The sequence below is a fragment of the Nicotiana sylvestris genome, unplaced genomic scaffold (genome assembly GCF_000393655.2).
Source record: "Nicotiana sylvestris unplaced genomic scaffold, ASM39365v2 Un00002, whole genome shotgun sequence".
Taxonomy (NCBI): Eukaryota; Viridiplantae; Streptophyta; class Magnoliopsida; order Solanales; family Solanaceae; genus Nicotiana; species Nicotiana sylvestris.
Window position 1 is genome coordinate 7,455 of NW_027184338.1, and position 23,768 is coordinate 31,222.

A 23,768-nucleotide genomic window follows, 5' to 3' on the forward strand; every position below is an offset into this window, starting at 1 on the left:
TCACAAGACAGTATCTGATGGTTTTATCAATTCTTGATCAATTAGAGTTCGCCAGACAAATTCAGGAAAACCATTATATATATACAGACACAAAAAAAATGGACATAATTATGGCGGGGTGATGACTATGATTCCTTAGGTCATTTTTGATGGCTTGAAAATTTTTTAGGCGATCGGGATCCGGGAGCCCGGACCCACGCAGATGGCGTGGGCTATAGCACGTGAAAATTTGGGAATCGAACAGAATTCTAGTTTTATGGTCGTAAAACGCCAAAAAAGAGGAATGGTCATAGCAAGATGGTGACTATGGTTCCTTAGGTCGTTTTTGATGGCCTGGAAATTTTTTAGGCGATCCAGGTTCGGGGTCCTAGGACTACGCGGAAAGCATAGGCTATATCACACTATGAGAATCGAGTGGAATTCCTTTTTATGCGGTAAAATGCCAAAAAATGAGAACCAGTCATGGCGTGGCAGTGACTATGGTCTCGTAGGTTGTTTTTGATGGCCCCGAAGACTTTTAGGCCTTCTGGGTCCGGGGGCCAGGCCCACGTGGAAAGGCATGGGCTATAGCACACGAAATGGGAATCAGGTACAATTCTAGTTTTAAGGTCGTAAAATACCAAAAACGAGAAACGGTCATGGTAGGGCAGTGACTATTGTTCCTTAAGTCATTTTGGATGGTCCGAAAAGCTTTTAGGTGAGCCAGGTCCGGGTGTCGGGCCCATGCAAAAGGCATGGGCTATTGTATACGAAAATATGGGAATCAGACGGAATTCTAGTTTTATAGCTGTAAAACGCTAAAAAATGAGGAAAGGCGATGACTATGATTTCTTAGGTCTTTTTTAATGGTCTAAAAAAATTTATGCGAACCGAAGTCTGGAGCCTGGGCCCACGCGGAAGGTGTGGGCTATAGCACATGAAAATTTGGGAATCGGGCCGAATTCCAGTTTTATGGCCGTAAAACGCAAAAAATGACGAACAATAATAGCAGGATGGTGTCTATGGTTCCTTAGTTCGTTTTTGATGGCCCAAAAAAATTTTAGGCAATCCGGGTCCGAAGGCCCGGGCACATGCAGAAATCATGGGCTATAGCACACGAAAACCGGGCAGAATTCCAGTTTTCTGGCCGTAAAATGCAAAAAAATGAGGAACGGTCTTAGCGGGGCAGTCATTGTGGTTCCTTAGATCTTTTTTGTGGCCCGGTAAAATTTTAGGCGATCCGAGTTCGGAGTCTAGACCCACACAGAAGGCGTGGGCTTATAGCATACGAAAATATGAGAATAGGGTGGAATTCAAGTTTTATGGACGTAAAATACCAGAAAATGAGGAACGGTCTTGGAGGGGAGGGAGGAGACTATGCTTACTTAGGTCGTTTTTGATGTCCCAAAATTTTTTCAACCGATCCGGGTTCGAGGGCCTGGGCCCTCGCGGAATGCGTGCGCTATTGCACACTAAAATATGGGAATCAGGAAGAATTCCAATTTTATGATCGTAAAATAAGAAAAACTAAGGAAGGGTGAAGGCGGGTGGTTTCTTAGGTTGTTTTTTATGGCCTATACAATTTTTAGGCGATCCCAATTTGGGGGCTCAGGCCCTCGCGGACGGCGTGTGATATAGTACACGAAAATATAAAAATCGAGTGAAATTCTAGTTTTATGGCCGTAAAACGCCAAAAAATGAGGAACGATCATGGCGGGACAGTGACTATATTTTAGTAGGTTGTCTTTGATGGCCCGGAAATTTTTTAGGCGATCCATGTTCTAGGGGCCTGGGCGCACACGTAAGGCATGGGCTATAACACATGAAAATATGAGAATCAAGCGGAATTCAAGAGCCCGGGCCCACGTGGAAGGCGTGGGCTATAGCACACGAAAATATGAAAATCAGGCAGAATTTCAGTTTTATGGCCGTAAAATGCGGAAAAATTAGGAACGAACATGGAAAGGATCTGACTATGGTTTCTTAGGTCATTTTGGATGGCTCAAAATTTTTTTAGGAGATCCGGGTCCGAGAGCCCGGGTCCATACAGAAGTGTGGGCTATAACACACGAAAATATGGGAATATGATGGAATTCCAGTTTTATTACCGTAAAATACAAAAAAAAACAAAAAACGGTTAGGGTAGCGAGGTTACTATGGTTCCTTAGGTCATTTTTTATGGTTGGAAAATTTTTTAGGCGATCCAGATCCAAGAGCCCGACCCAGATCGGGAAAAATTCTAGTTTTATGGCCGTAAAATGCAAAACAAAATGAGAAATGGTCATGGCGGGGAGGTGTCTATGGTTCCTTAGGTCATTTTGGATGGCCTGAATTTTTTTTAGGCGATATGGTTCCAGGGGCCCGAGCTCACGCGAAAGGTATGCACTATAGCATACAAAAATATGGGAATCGGGCGAAATTCCAGTTTTATGGCCTTAAAACACCAAAAAACGAGGAACAATCATGGCGTGGCGGTGAATATGGTTTCTTAGGTCATTTTTTATGGTTAGAAAAATTTTAAAACAATCTGGATCAAGGATCCCGGGTCCACGCGGAAGACGCGAGCTATATCACATGAAAATATAGGAATCTGGCGTAATTCTAGTTTTATGGCCATAAAACGCCAAAAATTGAGGAACGATCATGGCGGAGCGGTGACTTTGATTCCTTAGGTCGTATTTGATGTCCTAAACATATTTTAGGCAATCCGAGTCTGTAGGCCCGGGCCCATGGCGGAAGGCGTGCGCTATAGCACACGAAAATATGGGAATCAGACGGAATTCCAGTTTTATGGTCGTAAAATATCAAAAAATGAGAAACAGACTTGGCGGGGCAGTGACTATGGTTCCTTAGGTCGTTCTTGATGGCCCAAAAAAATTTAGGCAATCCGGGTCCGGGGGCCCGAGCCCACGCGGAAGGCGTAGCTTATAACACACGAAAATATGAGAATCTGGCGGATCTCCAGTTTTATGGCCGTAAAACACCAAAAAACCAAGAACGGTCTTGGCAGGGAGGTAACTATGGTTCCTTAGGTCGTATTTGACATCCTAGAAAAATGTTAGGCGATCAGGGTTCGAGGGACCGGGCCCACGACAGTAGACGTGGGCTATAGCACATGAAAATATGGGAACCCGTCGGAATTTTAGTTTTATTGTCGTAAAACGCTAAAAAATGAGGAACGGTCATGGCGGCCGGTAAAAATTTGTTCCTTAGGTCGTATTTGACGTCCCGAATTTTTTTTTTTCCGATCCAGGTCCGGGGCCCTGGACCCACGGCGGAAGGCATGGGCTATAACACATGAAAATATGTGAATCGGGCGGAATTCCAATTTTATGACCGTAAAACGCCAAAACCCAAGGATCGGTCATGGCTGGGCGGTGAATATTGTTCCTTAGATCGTATTTTACATCCCAAATTTGTTTTAGGCAATCCGGGACCGGGGTTCTGGTCCCACGGCGGAAGGCATGGACTATAGAATACGGAAATATAGGAATTAGGCAGAAATTCTAGTTTTATGGCCGTAAAATACCAATAAATAAGGAACGTTCATGGAGGGCGGTCAGAATTTGATCATTAGGTCATATTTGACATTAACAAAAAAATTTAGGCAATCTGGGTCTGGTATCCCGGGCCACGGCGGAAGGCACGAAAATATGTATATCGGGCGGAATTCCACTTTTATGACCGTAAAATGCCAAAAAACAAGGAACGGTCATGGCGGGGTGGAGACTATAGTTCCTTAGGTTGTATTTGACGTCCTGGAAAATTTTTAGGCGATCCGGAACTGGCGGCCCGGGCCCACGACAGAAGGCGTGGGTGATAGTACAGGAAAATATGGGAATCTAGCGGAATTCTAGTGTTATGCCCGTAAAATACCAAAAAATGAGGAACGATCTTGGCATGGAGGACAAAATTTGTTTCTTAGGTCGTATTTGATATCCCAAAAACCTTTTAGGTGATCAAGGTTGGGGGCGGTCCCAAGACGGAAGGCGTGGGCTATAGCACACAAAAATATGGATATCGGGCGGAATTCCAGTTTTATAGTCGTAAAATGCCAAAAAATAAGGAAATGTCATGGTGGGGCAGTGACTATGGTTCCTTAGGTCGTATTTGACGTCCAAAATATTTTTTGGCAATCCAGGTGCGGGGGGCCAGGCCCACAACGGAAGGCCTGGGCTATAGCACATGAAAATATGGGAATTGGGCGGAATTCCAGTTTTATGGCCGTAAAACGCTAAAAAAATGAGGAACGGTAATAGAGGGTCGGTGACTATGGTTCCTTCGGTCGTATTTGATGTCCAAAATTTTTTTAGGCTATCTGGGTCTGGGGGCTCAGGCCCTTGGTGGATGGCGTAGGCTATGGCACATGAAAATATGAGAATCAGGCGGAATTCCAATTTTATGGTCGTAAAATGCCAAAACCTGAGGAACGGTCATGGCGGGGCAGTTAAAATTAGTTCCTTAGGTCGTATTTGACGTAACAAAATTTTTTTAGGCGATCCGGGTCTGAGGGCCCGGGCCACGGCGGAAGGCATGTGATATAGCACACAAAAATATGGATATCAGACGGAATTTCAACTTTACGGCCATAAAATGCCAAAAATGAGGAATGGCCATGGCAGGGCCGTGACTATAGTTCCTAAGGTCGTATTTGATGTCTCGAAAAACTTTTAGATGATCCGGGTCTGGGGGCCTGGGCCTACGGTGGAAGATGTAAACTATAGCATACGAAAATATGGGAATCTGGCGGATATTCCAATTTAATGGTCGTAAAACTCCCAAATATTAGGAGAGGTCATGGAGCGGTGGTCAAAATTTGTTCCTTAGGTCGTATGTGATGTCCCAAATTTTTTTTAGGCGATTCGGGTCCAGGGGCTCGGGCCCACGGCGGAAGGAGTGGGTTGTAGCACACGAAAATATGGGAATCAGGCAGAATTCCAGTTTTATGGCCGTAACATGCCAAAAAATGAGTAACGGCCATGGAGGGGCGGTGACTATGGTTCTATAGGTCGTATTTGAGGTCCCAAAATTTTTTTTTAGGCGATCCAGACCCATGGCTGAAGGCGTGGGCTATAGCACATGAAAATATGGGAATCAGGCAGAATTCCAGTTTTATGGCTGTAAAACACCAAAAAATGAGGAATGGTCATGGCGTGGTGGTCAAAACTTGTTCCATAGGTCATATTTTATGTTTCGGAAAATTTTAGGTGATCCGGGTCTGGGGGACCGGGCCCACAGCGAAAGGCGTGGGCTATAGCATACGAAAAATGGATATCGTGCGGAATTCTAGTTTTAGGGCCGTAAAATGCCAAAAAAAGAGGAATGGTCATGGAAGGTCGGTGACTATGGTTCCTTAGGTTGTATTTAACATCCCTGAAAAGGTTTTAAATGATTCGGGTTCGGGTGCATGGGCCCAAGGCGAAAGTCGTGGGCTATAGCGTACAAAATATTGGAATCGAGCGAAATTCCAATTTTATGACTGTAAAACACCAAAAATCGAGGAACTATTATGTATAGGTGGTCAAAATTTGTTCCTTAGGTCGCATTTGACGTCCTAGAAATTTTTTAGGCGATCCAGGTCCTGGGGCCCGAGCCCACAGCGGAAGGCATGGGCTATAACACACGAAAATATGGGAATCGGGCAGAATTCCAATTTTATGGCCGTAAAATGCCAAAAAACAAGGAACGGTGATGGCGAGGCGGTGACTATGGTTCTGTGGCTCGCCAGCCGCTTCTGCAAAAATTGCGCACCTGCGCTTCAAATTACGCTTTTGCGTGGCCACATCTGCGAGAAAAGTTCCGCAGATGCAGTTACACCAGATGACTGGTGCCCAGTTTTTGCAGCCACTGTTTTTGTGCATTCCAAAACCTCAAACTCCTCAATTCAACTCCAAAAGGTCTGAAACTTGGCAGATTAGTCAAAAATAATATTCTAAGCTATTCTAAAAAAAATTCAAAAACGACTAAAATTTTTGAAAAACAACGGGTTGCTTCCCACCAAGCACCGCATTTAACATCGTGGCACGACGCGAATCAACTTTACCACTTTTTCCGCCACTTGGACGATATGAATTGGGCACCTAACTTGGAATCAATCTTGTGACCACGAGCGGTGGGGGGTGGTAAGTTGATGATAAAGCCAAACTTTAATTTCTTCATTTTGCATTTCTTGGCTTTCATATGAAGGATGTCATTTTGCTTTCTAGTTCCCTCAAATTGTAAGATGTATGGCCTTTGTCTTTCATCGTCGCAATCCTTCATTGACTCGTGTAGTTCAATTCTCATATCACCACATAATTTCAATGTTGAAAAATTCTTGGAATGTGACATCAACCCTCCAAATTGCAATTCTTCCCGAATTTTGACATCCTCTTTTTCCCCGGACTAGAGTCAATTTCAACCATATTTTTATTTACATCGGTTGACTCTAATTCCATATTTTTCTTGGCATCACAAACACTCATGGAGTCGGTTGGCAGATGTTCAATTCTTGATTCCTCAAAGTAAAGCTCACTTTCTTCCTCGTAGTCGGACTCTTCTTGACTTCTTTCCACACTCTCAAGTTGGTGGGTATAGTGAGCCTCAACCAATATTTTCATTTGATCTTCCAAAGTGTGGATACCCTCATCGTTTTGAGTCAAGCCTTGTTTCAAGTCCTCGAGTGCCAAGCTTTGCTTCTCCTTATTTTCAAGAATGGCCTCCAACATGAGCATTATCTTCTCATTTTGAGCATTTGAGAGTTCTGCTTGGTTTGGATCAAGTACCAAGGAAGGATTTTCGGTTTCAACCTCCAAGGAGGATTCTTGGCTATCATTAACTTCCGAGGCTTTATGGACCTCTAAAGCTTCAAGCATTTCTCCCATTTGTGAGTGCAACCTTTCAAGCGCCAAGTCATTTTGGAGACTATTTTCCAAAAGCTCCTCCAAGGCACTTTGCTCTTTGTTTCCTCCTTCAAGTAGGTACTCCAACATAAGCTTATACTCTCCATTTTGACCATGCGCAACTTCCTCCATATCCCTATAATTGCCATCACAAAAAGTAGACTTATCATAATGGGGGCTTGGGAAAGGGAATGACAAATAAGCACAATACTCCCAGTGACCATTTTGACGACCACACTTATCACAAATACTCCATCATGGGCTTGAGATTTTGTGCACAATCTACCCCCGGGAGAATTTAAACAATTTTGCCACGAGTGTAGTCCTCCCCAATAAGGACAAGGGTCATCAAAGTATGAACAATTACCATCCGACCAATTTTCATTATATGATGCCATTTTTCAAAACTTAGAAAATAAACAAGAAACAAACAAGAAAAATAGGCCAAGGTAAGAAAAATAATTACACAAATACTCACAAGTTTGGACCAAAGCTCTTTCGCTTATTTCTTAAACAACCTAAATTACGCCAAATTGTTCTCTGGCAACGGCGCAAATTTTGATGACGTCCAAATCCACTACTAAAAAGTAAATGAATACGGTCGCATGTAATATAATTTACCCAACAATGAGTCGAGGTCGAATCCAACAGAGAACAATATGTAGGCGATTAGGAATATCAGAGAATTATTACTTGTTATGCAATGCCAAACACTTAGAATTGGTTTTTGAAAATATTTATATCTAAATGCGAAAATGTAAACTAACCTAGAAAGCAAGTAAAATGATCAATGGCTATAAGTATGGATGCATTAAGAATTACACTCAAGTAACGATCCAATGTATTTCACAATTTTACGAATATGAGTGAGTTTATGTTAATTAGCCTCGGGTAATAATTCTATATTAGCTTCTTCTGAAGACCAACAAGACTTTATAATTGAATTATCCCTAAAATAATTAAGAGATTAAGCACACTCGGATATGGCCACAAGTAGTTCAATCTTATCCTTAGGTAGAATCTATAAAATGAGGGTTAAAACCTCAAGTTCTTATTAATTAATCTTTTTCAACCCCAAATAATCTTTTCCAAAATTAATGCGAAGTTAATGGGAAAGTCCTAGGGTTAGCTAATCCCTTTGGAAACGTTAAAGAACAAGAATAATTAAAGAAACAATAACTCACTTCATAATAAATGAAAATCATTCAATATATAAGCACAACAAGATATTTAATACACACTTTAAATATGAATATTTCCATAAACAAGAAGTGTTGGAATAAATACTACACACTTAGATATACAATACAAAGCAAGAAAATAAAGAAATGAACATAAATGGGTAAGAAATTCTCAACCAAAAGCTTCAAATCTTCAAGACCTAAATGTGTGTGCAAACCCTAGCTTCCAAAACTTGTTCTTCTCTAGTCTTAGAGACTGAAAATAAGCCAAAGATATGTAAAAAAATCTGATAGGTCATGTATTTGTGGGTTTGGAGTTGAGAAAATGTGAAATGTCATTCCTGCCCAGGTCTGATGCCCGTTGACCGTACTTGCAGAAGGACCCTCGCAGGTGCGGCTCCGCAGATGTGGATCACCTATCGTAGATGTGAAAATTGAATGGAAACTCGCGCTCCGCAGATGCGGACATACAAGCGCAGAACCGCAGAAGTGGTTCTTGTGTTGCGTATGTGACCTAGGCAAAGTAGCTCGATTCCGCAGATGCGGACCATTGCCTCGCAGATGCGAGGTCGCTTCTGCATCCAGTCTTCCGCAGATGCGGATTCACTGAAGAATTTTGCATTGTTTCAACCCTTTTTGTCAATTCCACTTCAATTGAATTCAAATCCCTTCATGGCATCATTTAGCCGAAAATCTAAAAATACACTACATAAACAACCTCATATTATAATTAAAGGACATAAAAACTAACGAAAAGAGACTAGAATGAGTGGTAAAATCACCACTCATCACTGGCCCTTGAGGAATATCGACCCCTCCAACGATCATGTGAATCACTTGGTGTGGCTCTTCCTGCTCGTTCTGTCCATTGAACAATCAAGATACTTCATTTATTAACTGTATAAAATCTTCTATTTTATGGCCATGGGTACCATGATACTTGCATATTTAGTTTGGATTTCTCTGGTCCAGATCAGTCTGCAGAGGTCGAGGTCACCTAGTATCTTTGATACGTCCAATGGCTGGCACTATGGCGGAAGCATCTACGTTGAAGTTATATTCTGATAATTGAGGTGTTTCTTTGGATCTGGCATCCCTATCAAAACCACTCTTGCTCATGAGACCTTGTGAGCTCTGTCCCCGATCATTCCTTCAATCATTCCGAATGAGGTTGCGTACAGGGCCATTATTTCTCCAATCTCCACCGTATGGCTGATATCGGTCTCTATTCGACCGTGATTCTCGGTCAAAGTCCATTTTAACTCTTTCCACGGACCTATTAGGATAGACCGTCCCGGTTGGAGCACCTAGTTGATCATCCTCGACCCTAATCTTCGACTGATATCGATTATGTACATCGGCCCAAGTAACAGTTGGATATTCGATCAAATTCTACTTCAGCTGTTGTGAAGCTACAGAACTTAGAGCATTGAGACCTTGAGTAAAGGCTTGAACAGCCCAATCACCGGTGGCCGGTGGCAAATCCATCTGTTCCATTTGGAATCGAGACACGAATTCCCTGAGCATTTCGTTGTCTTTTTATCTTACCTTGAAAAGGTCCGACTTTCTTGTAGCAACCTTAATGGCTCTGGCGTGTGCCTTTACAAAAGAAACTACAAGCATAGCAAGCAAATCAATAGAATTAGGTGGTAAATTATAGTACCATATCATAGCACCCTTCGATAGAGTCTCCCCGAACTTCCTCAACAACACGAACTCGATCTCGTCATCTTCCAAGTTATTTCCCTTAATGGCGCACATGTACGAAGTGACGTGCTCATTTGGATCTGTTGTCCCGTTATATTTTGGGATCTCAGGCATACAGAACCTCTTGGGGATTAGCTTAGGAGCCGCACTCGGGGAGAAAGGTTTTTGGGCAAATTTTTTGGAATCCAGTCCTTTCAATACCGGTGATGTTCCCCGGGATTTGGTCGACCCTGGAATTATAAGTTTCCACTTTCTTATCATTTTCGTTGATCTTCTTTTCCCATGTCTCGATCTGCTTCTTCAGTTCCTCGAGCATCTTTACGAGAGCAGGATTGGTCTCCGGTTCTCCTCCATTCGACCTCTTTGGCACCGACTCGACTCTATGAACAATTTCTTGCGATGGCTCGATCTCGATCCTGCTTTGTGCACAATTCTGATTTTGGAGTTGTGCTATTGCAGCTTGTTGGATCTGCAACATTTCAAATATCAGTCGAAGGTTAATACCACCTTCTTCACTATTCTAGGCATTCTAATCTGTCGTTCGAGCACCTCTGCGGACGCTATTTTCAGGGTTGACTCCCAAATTCCCATTAATGGCAATATGGGAGCTAACGTCGATTGGATCCACAGTCGGAGCACCATCGGGGTTGACTGGAGGTACTTTGTTTCCTAGTGCGGCTATATTATCGTTCTCGCCATGGAGACCGAGGCCATTGTCTCCGTGTGTAGGTGCTACTTGAGAGTTTGACATATTGATCCTGGAATCAAAGACACTTCAAAGAACAAGTATAAAATAGTGTGTGTTACAAAAATTGTATTAGGCAATCACTATTATCCTTAGCCACACGGTAGGCGCCAAACTGTTTACCCTTAAAATCGGATAACAATTAAACTTATAAGTGATTTTAAGGATACGTGATTTCACTTGGCACAAACTGATAAATATAAGAATTAATAATAGGAATTACAGTAAAAATAAAACAAACCAATGTGATGGACAATTATGGCCTTCGGGCAGATTGCCCTCGAACCAACTAAACGAGCTATTGAAAGATTAAACTAAACAACAAAACTCGTAAGAGATAAAAATGTGATATATTGCTTTGATATGCGTGAATGTAAGGTGTTTACAAGTGGTTAAGACCTTCTCTATATAGTAGAGGAATTCTATTTACGGTATAATTCTAATTACAGAAGAAAATCCTATTATTAGCTAAACAACTACCCTTGATTTGATATGTCCGAGATTTCCGCCATTATCCTCGACCAGTCACGGATATATCGTCTTTCCGTTATTATGCTATCTTCAGTCTTGCTCGATATCTATCCCGTTCGATCTCGATCATTACTGGTCTCGATCTCGACAGGTACCTCGAACCCCGAACTCGATACCTTATCCTCGTATCTCGGTCCGATATACTATGGGACTGATCTTCGATCCATCCCTTTAGTCTTGGTTAATCAGTAAAATCGGGTGGGCCCGGTTTTAACCGTATACCATATATATGAATCATTTATTATTTTTTAATTAAATTTCTAATAACTATTCCAAGTTGTTACTACAGAATGTTTAACTATTTCCGATTTGTCGCCGGATCCTAGGATTTCAAATTTGTGTCATTTGCAAGAGACTAAAAAGGCACAATAGAATTGTTTAATATTTCTACAGTTGCTGCCACACAATTAACTTAAATGAAAAAAGTAACATTTCAAGTCATCTGTGTACAAAACTAGCAGCTTGGGTTACATGAAAATAATAATGCCCTTTTCATGTGAAACGACTGATGGACTTATTCTTGTGATATCACATAGCTATGGCTGAGGCCTGAGATTGCCAAGAAGCTGAGGGGACTTATTCTGTGTAAAAAGCTAGCAGCTTGTGGAGAAAGTGTCGGTGGAAAAAGCGTACATTACATATGAAAGTGACAATGCTTGATGGGTAATATGGTCATTTTTAAATTTATACGGTCTCGTTTGGTATCCGGGATTAAATTTGAGATGAGTTTATCTCACTTTTAGTTGGGATAAAATCGCCGTATAACTAATCCTGGGATTAGTTATGCAGGAATTGTAGTGTTATTTTTATCCCAATAGGAAAATGAGATAACAATCCTGGGATAACTAATTAAGTGTTGGAGTAATTAACTGTGTTATTCTTGCAAGCTAATGAGATAACACAGGCTAACTGTGTTATTCTTGCAAGCTCAACATAAGAAATGCAAAGATAATCATTAATCAAATGTATGTAGCTAAATCAAATGTTCAAGTGCATGGATTCTCAAAGTTGGAAGTTTGTAGCTCTAGATCCCTTTTAAGATTTCTCCTTAAAACATTTTAGTATTCAAAATTCTATTGAGTTACATGTTTTTACCGTACAAAAGAATTTATTGACTTCATTTATTTGTTTGTTGACATAGGACATCGTTATTGGTGGAATTGATACCTCAGTGTCAACTATTATTTGGGCATTGTTAGAAATGATGAAGAACCCAAATGTTATGGCCAAGGCTAAAAGTAAAGTGAGAAAAGTTTTTGGGGGAAAGAAAAATTATGATGAAGAATATCTTGAAAAGTTGACATATCTAAAGCAGGTGATTAAGGAAACATTAAGGCTAACCCTCCCTTTCCTCTAGGGCCTAGGGAGTGTAGCTAGCAAATAGATATTGATGGTTACACCACGCCTTATAAAACTAAAGTAATGGTCAATATATGTCACGACCCCAAACCGGACCCGGTTATGATGGCGCCTTTTGTGAAGACAAGGCCAGCCGACACAATCCTCAAATCCATATCAATAATTTTAATAGATCAATTTAAGCCTTTTTAATTAATCATATATTGCATGATGTAAATTTAAAAGAACGGTGCGGAAATAGATACAGCCCGATATCGGGGTGTCACAAGTCACGAGCATCTACTAAGGTCTAACATACAACGGAATTCTGGAAATATACTAAATATAGTCTAATGACACCTAGAGGGAGTAAAGCAGTGTTGCGGACGTCAGGCAGCTACCTCGCTAAACTCCAATGACTCTGCCTTTGCTCAACCAATACCCGTTACCGGGTGCAGAAATACCTGAATCTGCACACAAGGTGCAAGGAGTAAAGTGAGTACTCCAACTCAGTGAGTAATAAAGGTAAATGAAAGCTGAGCAGTAAGAAAACACGTAAAGTACATCAACATGCCGTATCGAGTAGTACAAAACCGGTAAGAAAGCAATGAAGCTGTGAAATCTCTTTAGCTCAGTTTAAACTTCTTTAAAAATGACTTTTTAACAGTTAAGCAATTGAATGCAAAGCAATTAAAAGAGATAAGCACAAAAAATCTGCCCATCGGCACAAATACACAATTAAACAGGTAAATGACAGGCCAATAAGAAAGGTAAACACATAAAGGTTCGCCCCTCGGGCACAATGTCAACAAATCCGCCCCTCGGGCAATATCTCAAAATAATACCAGCCCCTCGGTTATATCTCACATCACAATGATTACCCGCACTCACTGGGGGTGTGCAGACTCCTGGAGGGGCCCCTTACAGTCCAAGCGCAATATCAATCTATCTCGTGGCATCATCTCTAGGCTCTCGGCCTCATATCAACAAACTACCTCGTGGCATACATATCTCAGGCCCTCGACATCATACTCAAAATCAGTGTATCACCGCTGCGGCGTGTAACCCGACCCAAAAGTATCCTCACAACATAGGCCCTCGGCCTTACTCAGTCAAAAATCACATAAGCCACTCGGGCAACAGTAAAATAGGATGCTCAGCCCAAAATATTATTTAGAATATCATTTCAAGTGTTAAAGCAGAGTAAACATGGATGAGTTTTGAAAATAGTAGAATATAGCATGACTAAGTACACGTTTAAAGTCAAAACAGTGAGGAAATATCAATAAAAATCTCTGAAGGGTTCAAATAGTTGGCACGAGGCCCAAATATGGCATTCAGCCCAAAACATGATGATAGCAAATAGTTTTCAACCAAATACGCAGTAAAATAGTCATTTGGGATGGATAAGTCACAATCCCCAACAGTGCACGACCTCATGCTCGTCATCTAGCGTATGCATCACCTCAATATAGCACAACGATGTGCAATCCGGGATTTCATACCCTCAGGACAACATTTACAATCATTACTCACCTCGATCCAATCCAAACTCTAGCCCGTGATGCCTTTGCCCGCACGAATCGACCTCCGGATGCTCCACATCTAGTCACAATCAGTACATAATCATTAAAATATGCTAAGAAAACGAAGCTCACTCGAAAATATCCAATTTACATCAAAAAACCCGAAATTGCTCAAACCCGGCCACTGGCCCACTTATCGGAATCCGATAAAAATCACATCAGTAGAATCCTCGTCCACTCACGAGTCTACCCATAATAATTTCATCAAAATCCGACCTTAATTGCCTATTCAAATCCGCAAAAGAAATCTCAAACGTTTCTTCCATTTTTCCTCAATTTTCACTCTAATTTCTCAAATAAAATGATGAAATTCAAGACCAAATCATGGAATTAAATCAAATATGAGTGAAGAATACTTACCCCAATAGCTCCACTGAAAATCTCCTCAAATTCCACCTTCTCCCGAGCTCTCCAATGGTTTTTATGAAATTGGACTTAAACCCTCGATTTAAAAATATAAACTGTCTGCCCAGATTTTCCTTCATCGCGAACGCGGCACATCCCTCGCGTTCGCCAAGCACACTGCTTCACATATCGGAATTCCTTCTACGCGAACGCGAGACACCTCTCGCGAACGCGATGCACAACATATTCAACACTTCGTGATCGCGACCCCTACTGCGCGAACGCGTAGAACAAATGCATTGTGGGACCCAGCTAATCCTTTTCCTCTATGCGAACGCGACATAGCCCTCGCGAACGCGGAGAATCAAAACCTCGCAACATCGCGAACGCGACAAAGAAAACGTGAATGCAAAGAACATCGACCTCACACCTTCGCGATCGCGGAACATGCATCGCGAACACGAAGGTCAAAAACCTGCAACACCAACAGCTTAAATTCTGCAATTTTTCACAACATGAAATGTTCCGATTGACTACTCGAACTCACCCGAGGCCCTCGGGACCTCAACCAAGCATGCCAATATATCCCATAACACCATTTAAATTTGTTCCAACCTTCGGAACGCTCAAAACAATATTAAAACACTGAATCTCATCAGATTCAAACCTAAGAATTTCAAGAACTTCCACATTCCGCTTTCGATTAAAAAGTCTACCAAACCTCGTCGGAATGACATGAAATTTTGCACACACATCACAAATGACATAACGGAATTATTGCAACTTCCGGAATTCCATTCCGACCTCTATAACAAAATCTCGCCTATCAACCGAAAAACGCCGAAATCTCAATTTTGCCAATTCAAGCCTAAACCTTCCAGGGACTTCCAAAATGCATTCTGATCACGCTTCTAAGTCCCAAATCACCTAACGGAGCTAACCAAATTATAAAAATTCCGATCCGAGATCATATACAAACAAGTCAATTTTTGGTCAAAACTTTCAAATTTCAAACTTCAAACTGAGAACTGTTGTTCCAAATTCATTCCGATTACCCTGAAAGTCAAAACCAATGATTTACATAAGTCATAATACATCACACGGGGCAAGTCATGCTCGAGAACTGGCGAGCAAAGTGTAAAAGCTCAAAACGACCAGTCGGGTCGTCACAATATATGGACACTAGAGAGAGATCACGGAAGTTGGAAAGATCCTGAAAGTTTTATACCAGAGATATTTGAGAATTCTTCTATCAACTTTATGGGAAATCACTTTGAGTTTATTCAATTTGGTGCAGGAAGAAGTATTTGTTCAGGAATGCTATTTGGTTTAGTTAATGTTGGACTTCCACTGGCGCACTTGCTGTACCACTTTGAATGGGAACTACCATATGGAACTAATCCACAAAATTTAGATATGACTGAAACACAGGGATTAACTTCAGTGAAAAAGAAAGATTTATATTTAGTTGGCACAGATCATAGAAACGATGAAGAATTCTGATGCGTTGCTTGATATGGTGAAATATTGTCCCACCACATCTGCTAAATTTAGGCTTGGTTTATGTATTTATATCCATTTGCATCTTGGAGCTGAACACCATGAAAATGCTCAAAGAATAAGAGCCGTCCTTGATTGCTAGATTTTGCTACAACCCGTCTGACCAAATAATCGATTCCTCAATTTACTGTAATGCATGTAATACGAGCTTTGTTTGTTTTTTTTTTTAATGTGATCTTTTGCCATTATTTTCTCAGACATCAGGGGCGGACCTAGAGCATTGGATACGGGTTCCCAGAAATCCAGTAACTCTTGCGTAGACCCTGTAATTATGTTAAGAAATTCACTAAATATTTGTAAATATCTAACTGTGAACTCAGTTGTTATTGCATATTAATTTGAAATTACTAAAGGAACCATAAGCCTCAAATCCTGGATCCCCTCTGTCAGACATTGTTTTTGGTTTACTACTAACAAGTATATTACTTTCGGATCATCGCATCATGAACTAAATGGTAATCTAATTTTAACAGATACATTTACTGTAGAGATCACAAAAAGGAAGCCGAGATCATTCGTGCTGCAACTGAGTTTGATATATACTATACACTTGTGGGGATTGTGCCGTGCTTAATTCTTAAAGAAATGGGATATCTACTCGATGCTCAATGACCAAATCCAGTTTCTTACACAATATTACATGTTAGTTAAATTAGTTTTGACCAATTTCCGAACTTAACTTTCGTATGTTATAAATAATGTCTCAGCCCTCAGGGAATAAAATAAGAAGAAAAAAAAACAGATTGAAACTTGATCTTAAAGGTTTTGGATATTCTGCTAGTACTATAATTTATCCACCTAGTACTCAAGTTACCAGTTGATAAGACGCCACAAAAAGAAGTTGAAACTTCGACTGATGCCACAATAACAAGAATAACAAGTAGTAACTAAAGCAAGATTCAGTTTCCGTTATTTAAAACCGAGTCGATCCCTTCCAATTCAGTCCTTTCCTTACTATTTTAGATATTGAGACAGCATTGGACATAATATAGAGGGACAATCTAGAACCTCACTAAATTTATCAGATATCGTAATGAAGTATGAAGCATATGGCCTGATCATAGAACAGAAAACAGGGGAAAAATTATCAATAATTCTAGTTCAACATATTTTTGCTATATATGAAACAACGAGTACTTAGCACTAGATTTAGATATCCTTTCTGGAAAAAACAGTTGCTCCACTGCGGATGTCATTGTGTTATGCTCAGAACCTTATGGAAAGGCTCAAAACAATAATTTCCAAGGTTGTCATCGAGTAGTCAAAAGAAGAAAGCTAAAGTGCAAATAATAAAGAAAAACTAAAAAATAGGAAATATAATGCAAAAAAATGTCTCTTCAAACAAACAATAACTATTGGGACAAACGAATCAAAGAACTAGGCTCTTTGTGAAGCCAAGAACCTCGGATCCAACTGACAGTAAAACAGAGAAAGCTTATAAAATAGATCACAGATAGTCAAACAGCAACCTCTATTGGATGTAAGTTAATAGTACTGATAATCTTGTCCAAGAAATGCAGAAAATATCCCTACTAACAATAGAAGAGAAACAAAACTCAAAACAAACTCAGAACCATTTCAATTGTAATGAAGGCCGAAGTACACCAAAACTGGGTGTTCATCCTAGTCAATATAAGGAGCTTAATAAAAGAAACCAAGAACCTTCCCACCCACATTCTTCCTTCTAGCCTCCTCGTGGTCCATGATACCGGCAGATGTAGTCAGCACAATGTATCCAAACTGCAAGCTCAAACAAAATACTTCAGTACCAGATAAACTTAGTGTAATGCAAGAGACAAAAGAAAACAATTAGTCATTGCAACCTATCTATGTGGGTACACCAAAATCTACAATTTCTATTTTCATTATAACAAATTTAACAGGTGAATTTGACTGATTACATCCGAACTACTAATATAGCTTCATAACATATTCTTTGCTATGGCCATTCCACAAAAATTCCACTAGTTATGACTAATTACAAAACATTCTTCCAATATCTTGTAAAAAGTAATAAATGCATAACCTTCATTATTTAGCATAATAATTAGTATGAATGAAAATAAAGCATCACACAAATCGATCTTATGAACTGCACAGCAAGGTAGATGTTATTATACCTGTCTGGAAGGCAACAACCTAGCAGTCCATCCTTCAATCTCCTTAACTCCAACATCAAAACGAGGACTAATGACGCCACACTTGTTCAACCTACCATTCAGTTCAACTACAATTTTTCCTGACCTGTGATCATCAACATACTCAAATTCTCCAATGTACCCTACACACAGAGATAGCAAATGTAAGAAAACAATGAGGTTAGGAAATAATCAGCATATAAAATATAAACTAAACAAGCTAAAGTACCATGCTTTTGCATGACAATGAGGAATTTGATGATGACTTTGGAAGAAGGCCTAATCATGACTTGACGCTTTCCCCTCTTCTCAGCATTGTACATGCTCTTAAGAGCATCATTCAACACACTAACTCTCACCATCTTCTACGACAATTCTGTTCCAAACTAATGCAATAATCAGGTTCAAATAATAACTTAACAAAAAACAGAATACCAAGGATAGCATTTCACAACAAAACTATAGTACAGCAACGAATGTAAGGACCTACAGAAATATGAGCTCAAGACTTGGCATATACGTACTCATTTTCTACAAGTTTCGAAGCTAAAAAAGGCAGACATCACGATCATCCAAGAAATATGAAACAAAAAGCACAACCCATTTATACAAAACTAAACTCCAGTATCAGTTTACTAGCTCAAACCAAACCCACAAAAGCTATGAGATCTATAGGCCCCAAATCACCAAATTCTATTTCACGACATTCTTCACAACCCAAACTGTCATTTCTAATACTTCACACCGTTCGAGACAATCTAAACTCACATGTCCATCATTATGAATCGTTATTGAGTGCTAACACCAACAGCCTAGGGAGATAAATAGCTGACAAATCACAACTACAGTATATCCAAACAAAATACATAACACAATATCACAATTCTTTTTTGTTTATACTAGGAGATCAAAGAGATTAGCGAACTTACATGGAGCTTTAGGAGCTCTGGAAACGACGACGGCGAGAAGAGCTGGAGATCTGCTTCGGATACAGAAAAGAAAACTTGCGTTAGGTTTTAGCAGGTTAATATATAGTAGCCGGGCGAGAGTGGCTAGGATTTTGCTTGGGGTTTTGAAAAAGCTGGACTGGATTAATGGGCCGAACACTAGTCCTATTGTTGGGTACTTATTTGGGCCTTCGTGTCTTTAACCTTATTCTAAAATTGCACCGGCCGTACTATTTGGTCGCTCCCATTTAATCTATACTCATTTTTTTTAAACTTTTAACTTATACCTATTTTTTAAACAACTCCAGCCCCCTTTCTACTCCTTCTCCTCCTCCTCAAAGTTATATCCGCCCTCAATCCCATAATTCCATTAGAAGAAATTCAAAGCTTTTCAGCTTTTTTCTTGTCCTCTCCTGCAGCAGAGGCTTGGCGACCTAATGAATTCATATGTTACAACATATTAGAGAATTTAATCATTCAAAATATGTATTAGGCGGACAAGGATATACTAACTACCAAGTGTAGAGTTTGTTCCTCGTATGAGGACCAGTTGGGTTGTTCTTGCCTTCTTGGTAGTATCATATAGTCCACCCCTCTATTAAGAGTGTCACCCACGATAATTTGGAGTTGAAAAATTATCACTCTTTGTCGTTGCCAATATATTAGCACGAAATATCTACTCCTGTTTGATTGTTTTTTAGATATCCATTGAATTCCTATGGAAATTGCATTTGAAAGAAAGCTGTATTATTGTAGTGTTGATTAGAAGTGAAAAAGACGATTTTTTTTTATCATTTCTGGTAAGTGATCAAATGGTTAAGGCACAATATAGTAGGCTGAAGTTCAACTCTAAGAAGGCTGAAGTTCACCGGTTACAAACAAAATCGCCAGTTACAAAACCAAAAACTTCAGCTCTAGAGCTGAACTTCAGGCATGGCTACTAGAATGCTGAAGTTTTGCGTGATTGCCTTTGCTACGTCAGCCCCGTATGCTGAAGTTATGCGAAAAAGCGGGTACGTTTGTAATTTTTTTTTTTTTTTTTTGCAATGCGGGTACAAGTTAAAACGTGACACAAAAAACGAGTATAGATACAAATGCCCCTTTATATATATATATATATATATATATATATATATATATATATATTTGCATAATATATACATATAATACATATTTTGATATACTCTTTGGCTGTCGAATGTAATTAGTTTTGACTTATAGGTCAATTTTGTATTTTGCCAAAAAAATTAGTCACCTTTCAACTTAGAGAACGTTGATTGAATTTGAACCGAAACTTATAGAATATTTAATCGAAAGCTTCATTGAATTCTTGTTTAGTTATCCGCCTGGACTGTATACTTGGTGAAGCTCAACAACAAAAAATCACCACTAAAAGTGTCCTTGCACACAATGTAGGGAATATTTGATCATCTGTACATGACAAGTTAAAACAAGAAGAAGAAAAAAAAACAATTTGACACATCCATTCTACACCAACCCAAATTGATCGGTATAATTTGGCCATAGATTTTACCAAAATAAATTTTGGTTTTATTTGGCAAATATATGTTTGGCCGTAGATTTTACCTATATTTTGGCAAAATCCTAAATCTCAAATCTCAAAACCAGGCCAAATCCCTAGTAATACACATGTTTTTCCAAAATAAATTTGGAAAATATGTTTTGAAAACGTATGTCCAAACACATTTTCATCTTCAAACCAAATTTTACACAAATCAAATTTTTCAAAATAAATTTGAAAATTTATGGCCAAACGCTAGCGAAACTATAATAATACCTTCCAAATCTACTTCATCTATTACCTTAAATTTTACACAATGGATTAAGAAACTTAACACAATTTTTCTAATCAGTTGTTTTTGCTCGACATGTGTTTGTGAGGGAATTAGTGTGTGCAGGTGGAGTTGAAAATTATTTTCTTAGTGATTTAATAGGGTAATATCACTTTTAGCCGCGCCGAAAACTATTTATATTTAGTAGTCGAAATAATATATAAAATTTGTATTTTTTTACATTAAACTTACGAAATGTATACATATACAACAAATATATATTTTTCGGCTATTATTTTAAAAATGGCTATACGGTATTATTTTCCCTAATCTAATTGTGTAAATTGTGACCACGTGAATATACGTGAGTGAATGCTTTTCTTTTTCTTTCTTGTCTTTGCGAGTTTGTTAGGATAGATAAGAAAGAATTTTGCCATTTGTCAAAAGTTTTATTGGCTTTTCCTTTTTGATTTTCCTTATTTTTTTCTTCTAGTGATGGTTAATATATAAAAAATCACTCAATATATTACTTATTAAAGTATATTGTTTATCTTAAAAATGGTAATTACAATTAAATTTGATTTTGTGGTTCTAAAAATACGTGATTTATTTTTATGCTAGTTGTTAGACAATAGATGCTAAATGTGAGACTAGAAAATAGATAAGAGCATAAAGATAGTATGTTAAGCAAACTGAGATGTTGAGAATCGGGGCCTCGAGCCAGATTATACGGGGCCTCGAGGTCGAGCTAGGTACTAAGCTGTGGATAGCGATGAAGGACTAACAACTTTAAAAGCTTTGATGAGAGCTTTTAAATGTAAGCAATAAATGTAAATAACAGAATTAAGTGAGAATGTTCTTGTATTGAATATTGTAAGTGATATCGTATTCTTTGTGCAAAAAATAGTAAGATTCCCTTTTATACATGAGGGGAAATCCCAATATAGTACATGTGCATTTATTACAAAAAAATGTGGCTGGCACAGCTACTTAGCAGTCTGGTACAGACTGGTACTATTCTTGTAGGTGTTCTCAGCTTTGACCACATGCTTAGGGAACTTCCCGTTTATCCATGATAGCCATCGATTTAAGCTGCCCCAAGATCGAGCATAAAGAACTCTCGAGGCTGATGTAGATATTTGATTTTTGACCCTCCCCAAGATTTTTATATTTTAGTATTTAAATATTTAGTTTAGGTTTAATATAGTTATTTCAACTAATTTTGACTCTTTTACTTTATTTTATCACAAAAAATAATTTCATTAATGTTTTGTAGTCATTTTTAATCTTGAAAAATACCAAAAATAGGTTAGCCTTATTTTAATAGTTATTTTATTTAAGTAGGATTAATTAGTAAATAAAGTAGTATTTTAATCTTGTTCACGGAGAAAGAATAAAATTTGGGCTCAAATGACCCATTTTTATGTCTAATTTTCGGACCTAACACATAACAACTCAAGCCCAATATCCCTAAAACCCTAGATTTAGACATAAAAAGAAAAGACCTTAAGAAAAAAAGACCCTAGGCGATCATCTCCATATTCTGAAGCTTCAGCCCCACCCCCCCCCCCCCAACCAAACGTCTTCTTCTTCGCACCACCCAACCAGACCAGGAACGACCCCTGATCTCATACGCTAAACCAGCCACCGCCGGTAGCACACCCCATTGTACCCTCTCAATTTCTCGTGTGTTAAGAGACCACAGCTGCCAGCTCCACTTATTCCCTCCCTCCACCACCAAAAATCTCCGATGCGTCTCCATCAACCCAATAACCCGACAGAAATTCAACCGTCGCCGCTCCCCTTCAACCTTTGTAATACCACCACAGTTTCACCCGCTTCTCTGTCACAAAAATCCAGTAACAATCTCGCTAGAATCACTAAATAACACCCATTAACTCATTCTTTACTTTTCATCACTATCGAGTTTCGAGTTTTCCGGCGAGGTTAATTCGTGTTGAAGTAGTCCAGATCTAAACAAAAGGGGTTAAGTTTTGGCCAAAATTCTGGTAAAATTTTTATTGAGGTCGCCATTCGAAGTCTCCGATCGCGGGTCCAATCGCTCAATTCAAGTAGTACAGGCGATTCATTGCTGGGTGTTCTTTATTAATCACGCTTTAAAGAAGTCTTGACATTGAGTTCCATTTCTAACTCTTATGCTTCAAACCTGTTCATTGTTGGTTATTGTGCGAGCGAATTTATGTTGTCTTCCCTGAATGCACTCTTATGATATGTATTTCACGTGAGTTTGCAATTTGATTTATATTTTGTTATGTTTGTAATTTTAGAGCTTAAAAGGATTTTTAATGCTAAGAAAGGTTGATATTGAACTCGGTGTTTTCGTAATTAAGCACTGAAATCATTTTTTGGTTAATGTTGAATTGAGTTGTATAGTCAGTATTGTTTGAGCCAAACGGATCATTGGTCGGGTAAATACTTAGTTGGCCTCACACTGACTTTATTAAACTTTAGAATTGGACTTCAACCATAGATCATGCATAACAATTGGGCTTAATCATTTTATATGTTATTTAATTAATTAGTCATAGGATAACGTTTAAGCCGAAATACTTTGGTAAGCAAGCTTTAGGCACATAATTAAATCATCACAATTAATTATTTACTTAATTAGTAGTTCACTTAGTTGAATGTTTTTTCCTTTAATAAAATTGAGGCGTTCAACACAATCACCTAGTCTATGGCCCTCACATCGATATCTTAATTAGTATAGAAAATGCCTTGAAATCTCGTAGTTTGCTTTAGGCGTGTTAACTAAATAAATTATCATAGCTCCGGGTACGGTCCCTGTGATGTAGTTTGTGATGCTTAATTCTAAAATTCGGGGTACATTTATGTGACCTAGCCACAATTTAATCTTTTTAATAAAATAACACATGTTGTGGATCATGGGTACAGCTCCCGTGACATGATTCGCAATATGTAATCAAAATAATTAGTTGTATGATAATTTGATTATTAAAAGCGGTATAAAAGGAATAAAAATGCACATAGGTTTCAAAGATGTTTTAAAATCAAG

The 23,768-nt window shown here is 39.0% G+C and overlaps 1 protein-coding gene across 2 annotated transcripts; it reads right to left on the reverse strand.

The window, feature by feature from the left end:
* Nucleotides 1–17,307: 17,307 nt before the first annotated feature.
* Nucleotides 17,308–19,035, reverse strand: LOC104248547 (small ribosomal subunit protein uS8z/uS8w). 2 transcript variants are annotated; one of them, XM_009804823.2, is made up of 4 exons: nt 18,921–19,035; nt 18,221–18,367; nt 17,974–18,134; nt 17,308–17,593 (listed from the first exon to the last, which is right to left on the reverse strand). In XM_009804823.2, exons 2-4 carry the CDS (start codon nt 18,351–18,353, stop codon nt 17,495–17,497), a joined length of 393 nt encoding a protein of 130 aa, XP_009803125.1. In that variant the 5' UTR covers nt 18,354–18,367; nt 18,921–19,035; the 3' UTR covers nt 17,308–17,494. The 2 variants fall into 2 exon arrangements, with proteins under 2 accessions (XP_009803125.1, XP_009803129.1); XM_009804827.2 differs by having other exon boundaries at nt 18,221–18,377.
* Between the last annotated feature and the right edge of the window lie 4,733 nt (nt 19,036–23,768).

Excerpts from the sequence above, each read along its gene's own strand:
- LOC104248547 (XM_009804823.2), bottom strand. The coding sequence starts at position 18,353 with ATGGTGAGAGTTAGTGTGTTGAATGATGCTCTTAAGAGCATGTACAAT. Across the intron at positions 18,135-18,220 it reads CATTGTCATGCAAAAGCATG|GGTACATTGGAGAATTTGAG; the intron begins GTACTTTAGCTT and ends CTCTGTGTGTAG. Across the intron at positions 17,594-17,973 it reads GGTTGTTGCCTTCCAGACAG|TTTGGATACATTGTGCTGAC; the intron begins GTATAATAACAT and ends TTGAGCTTGCAG.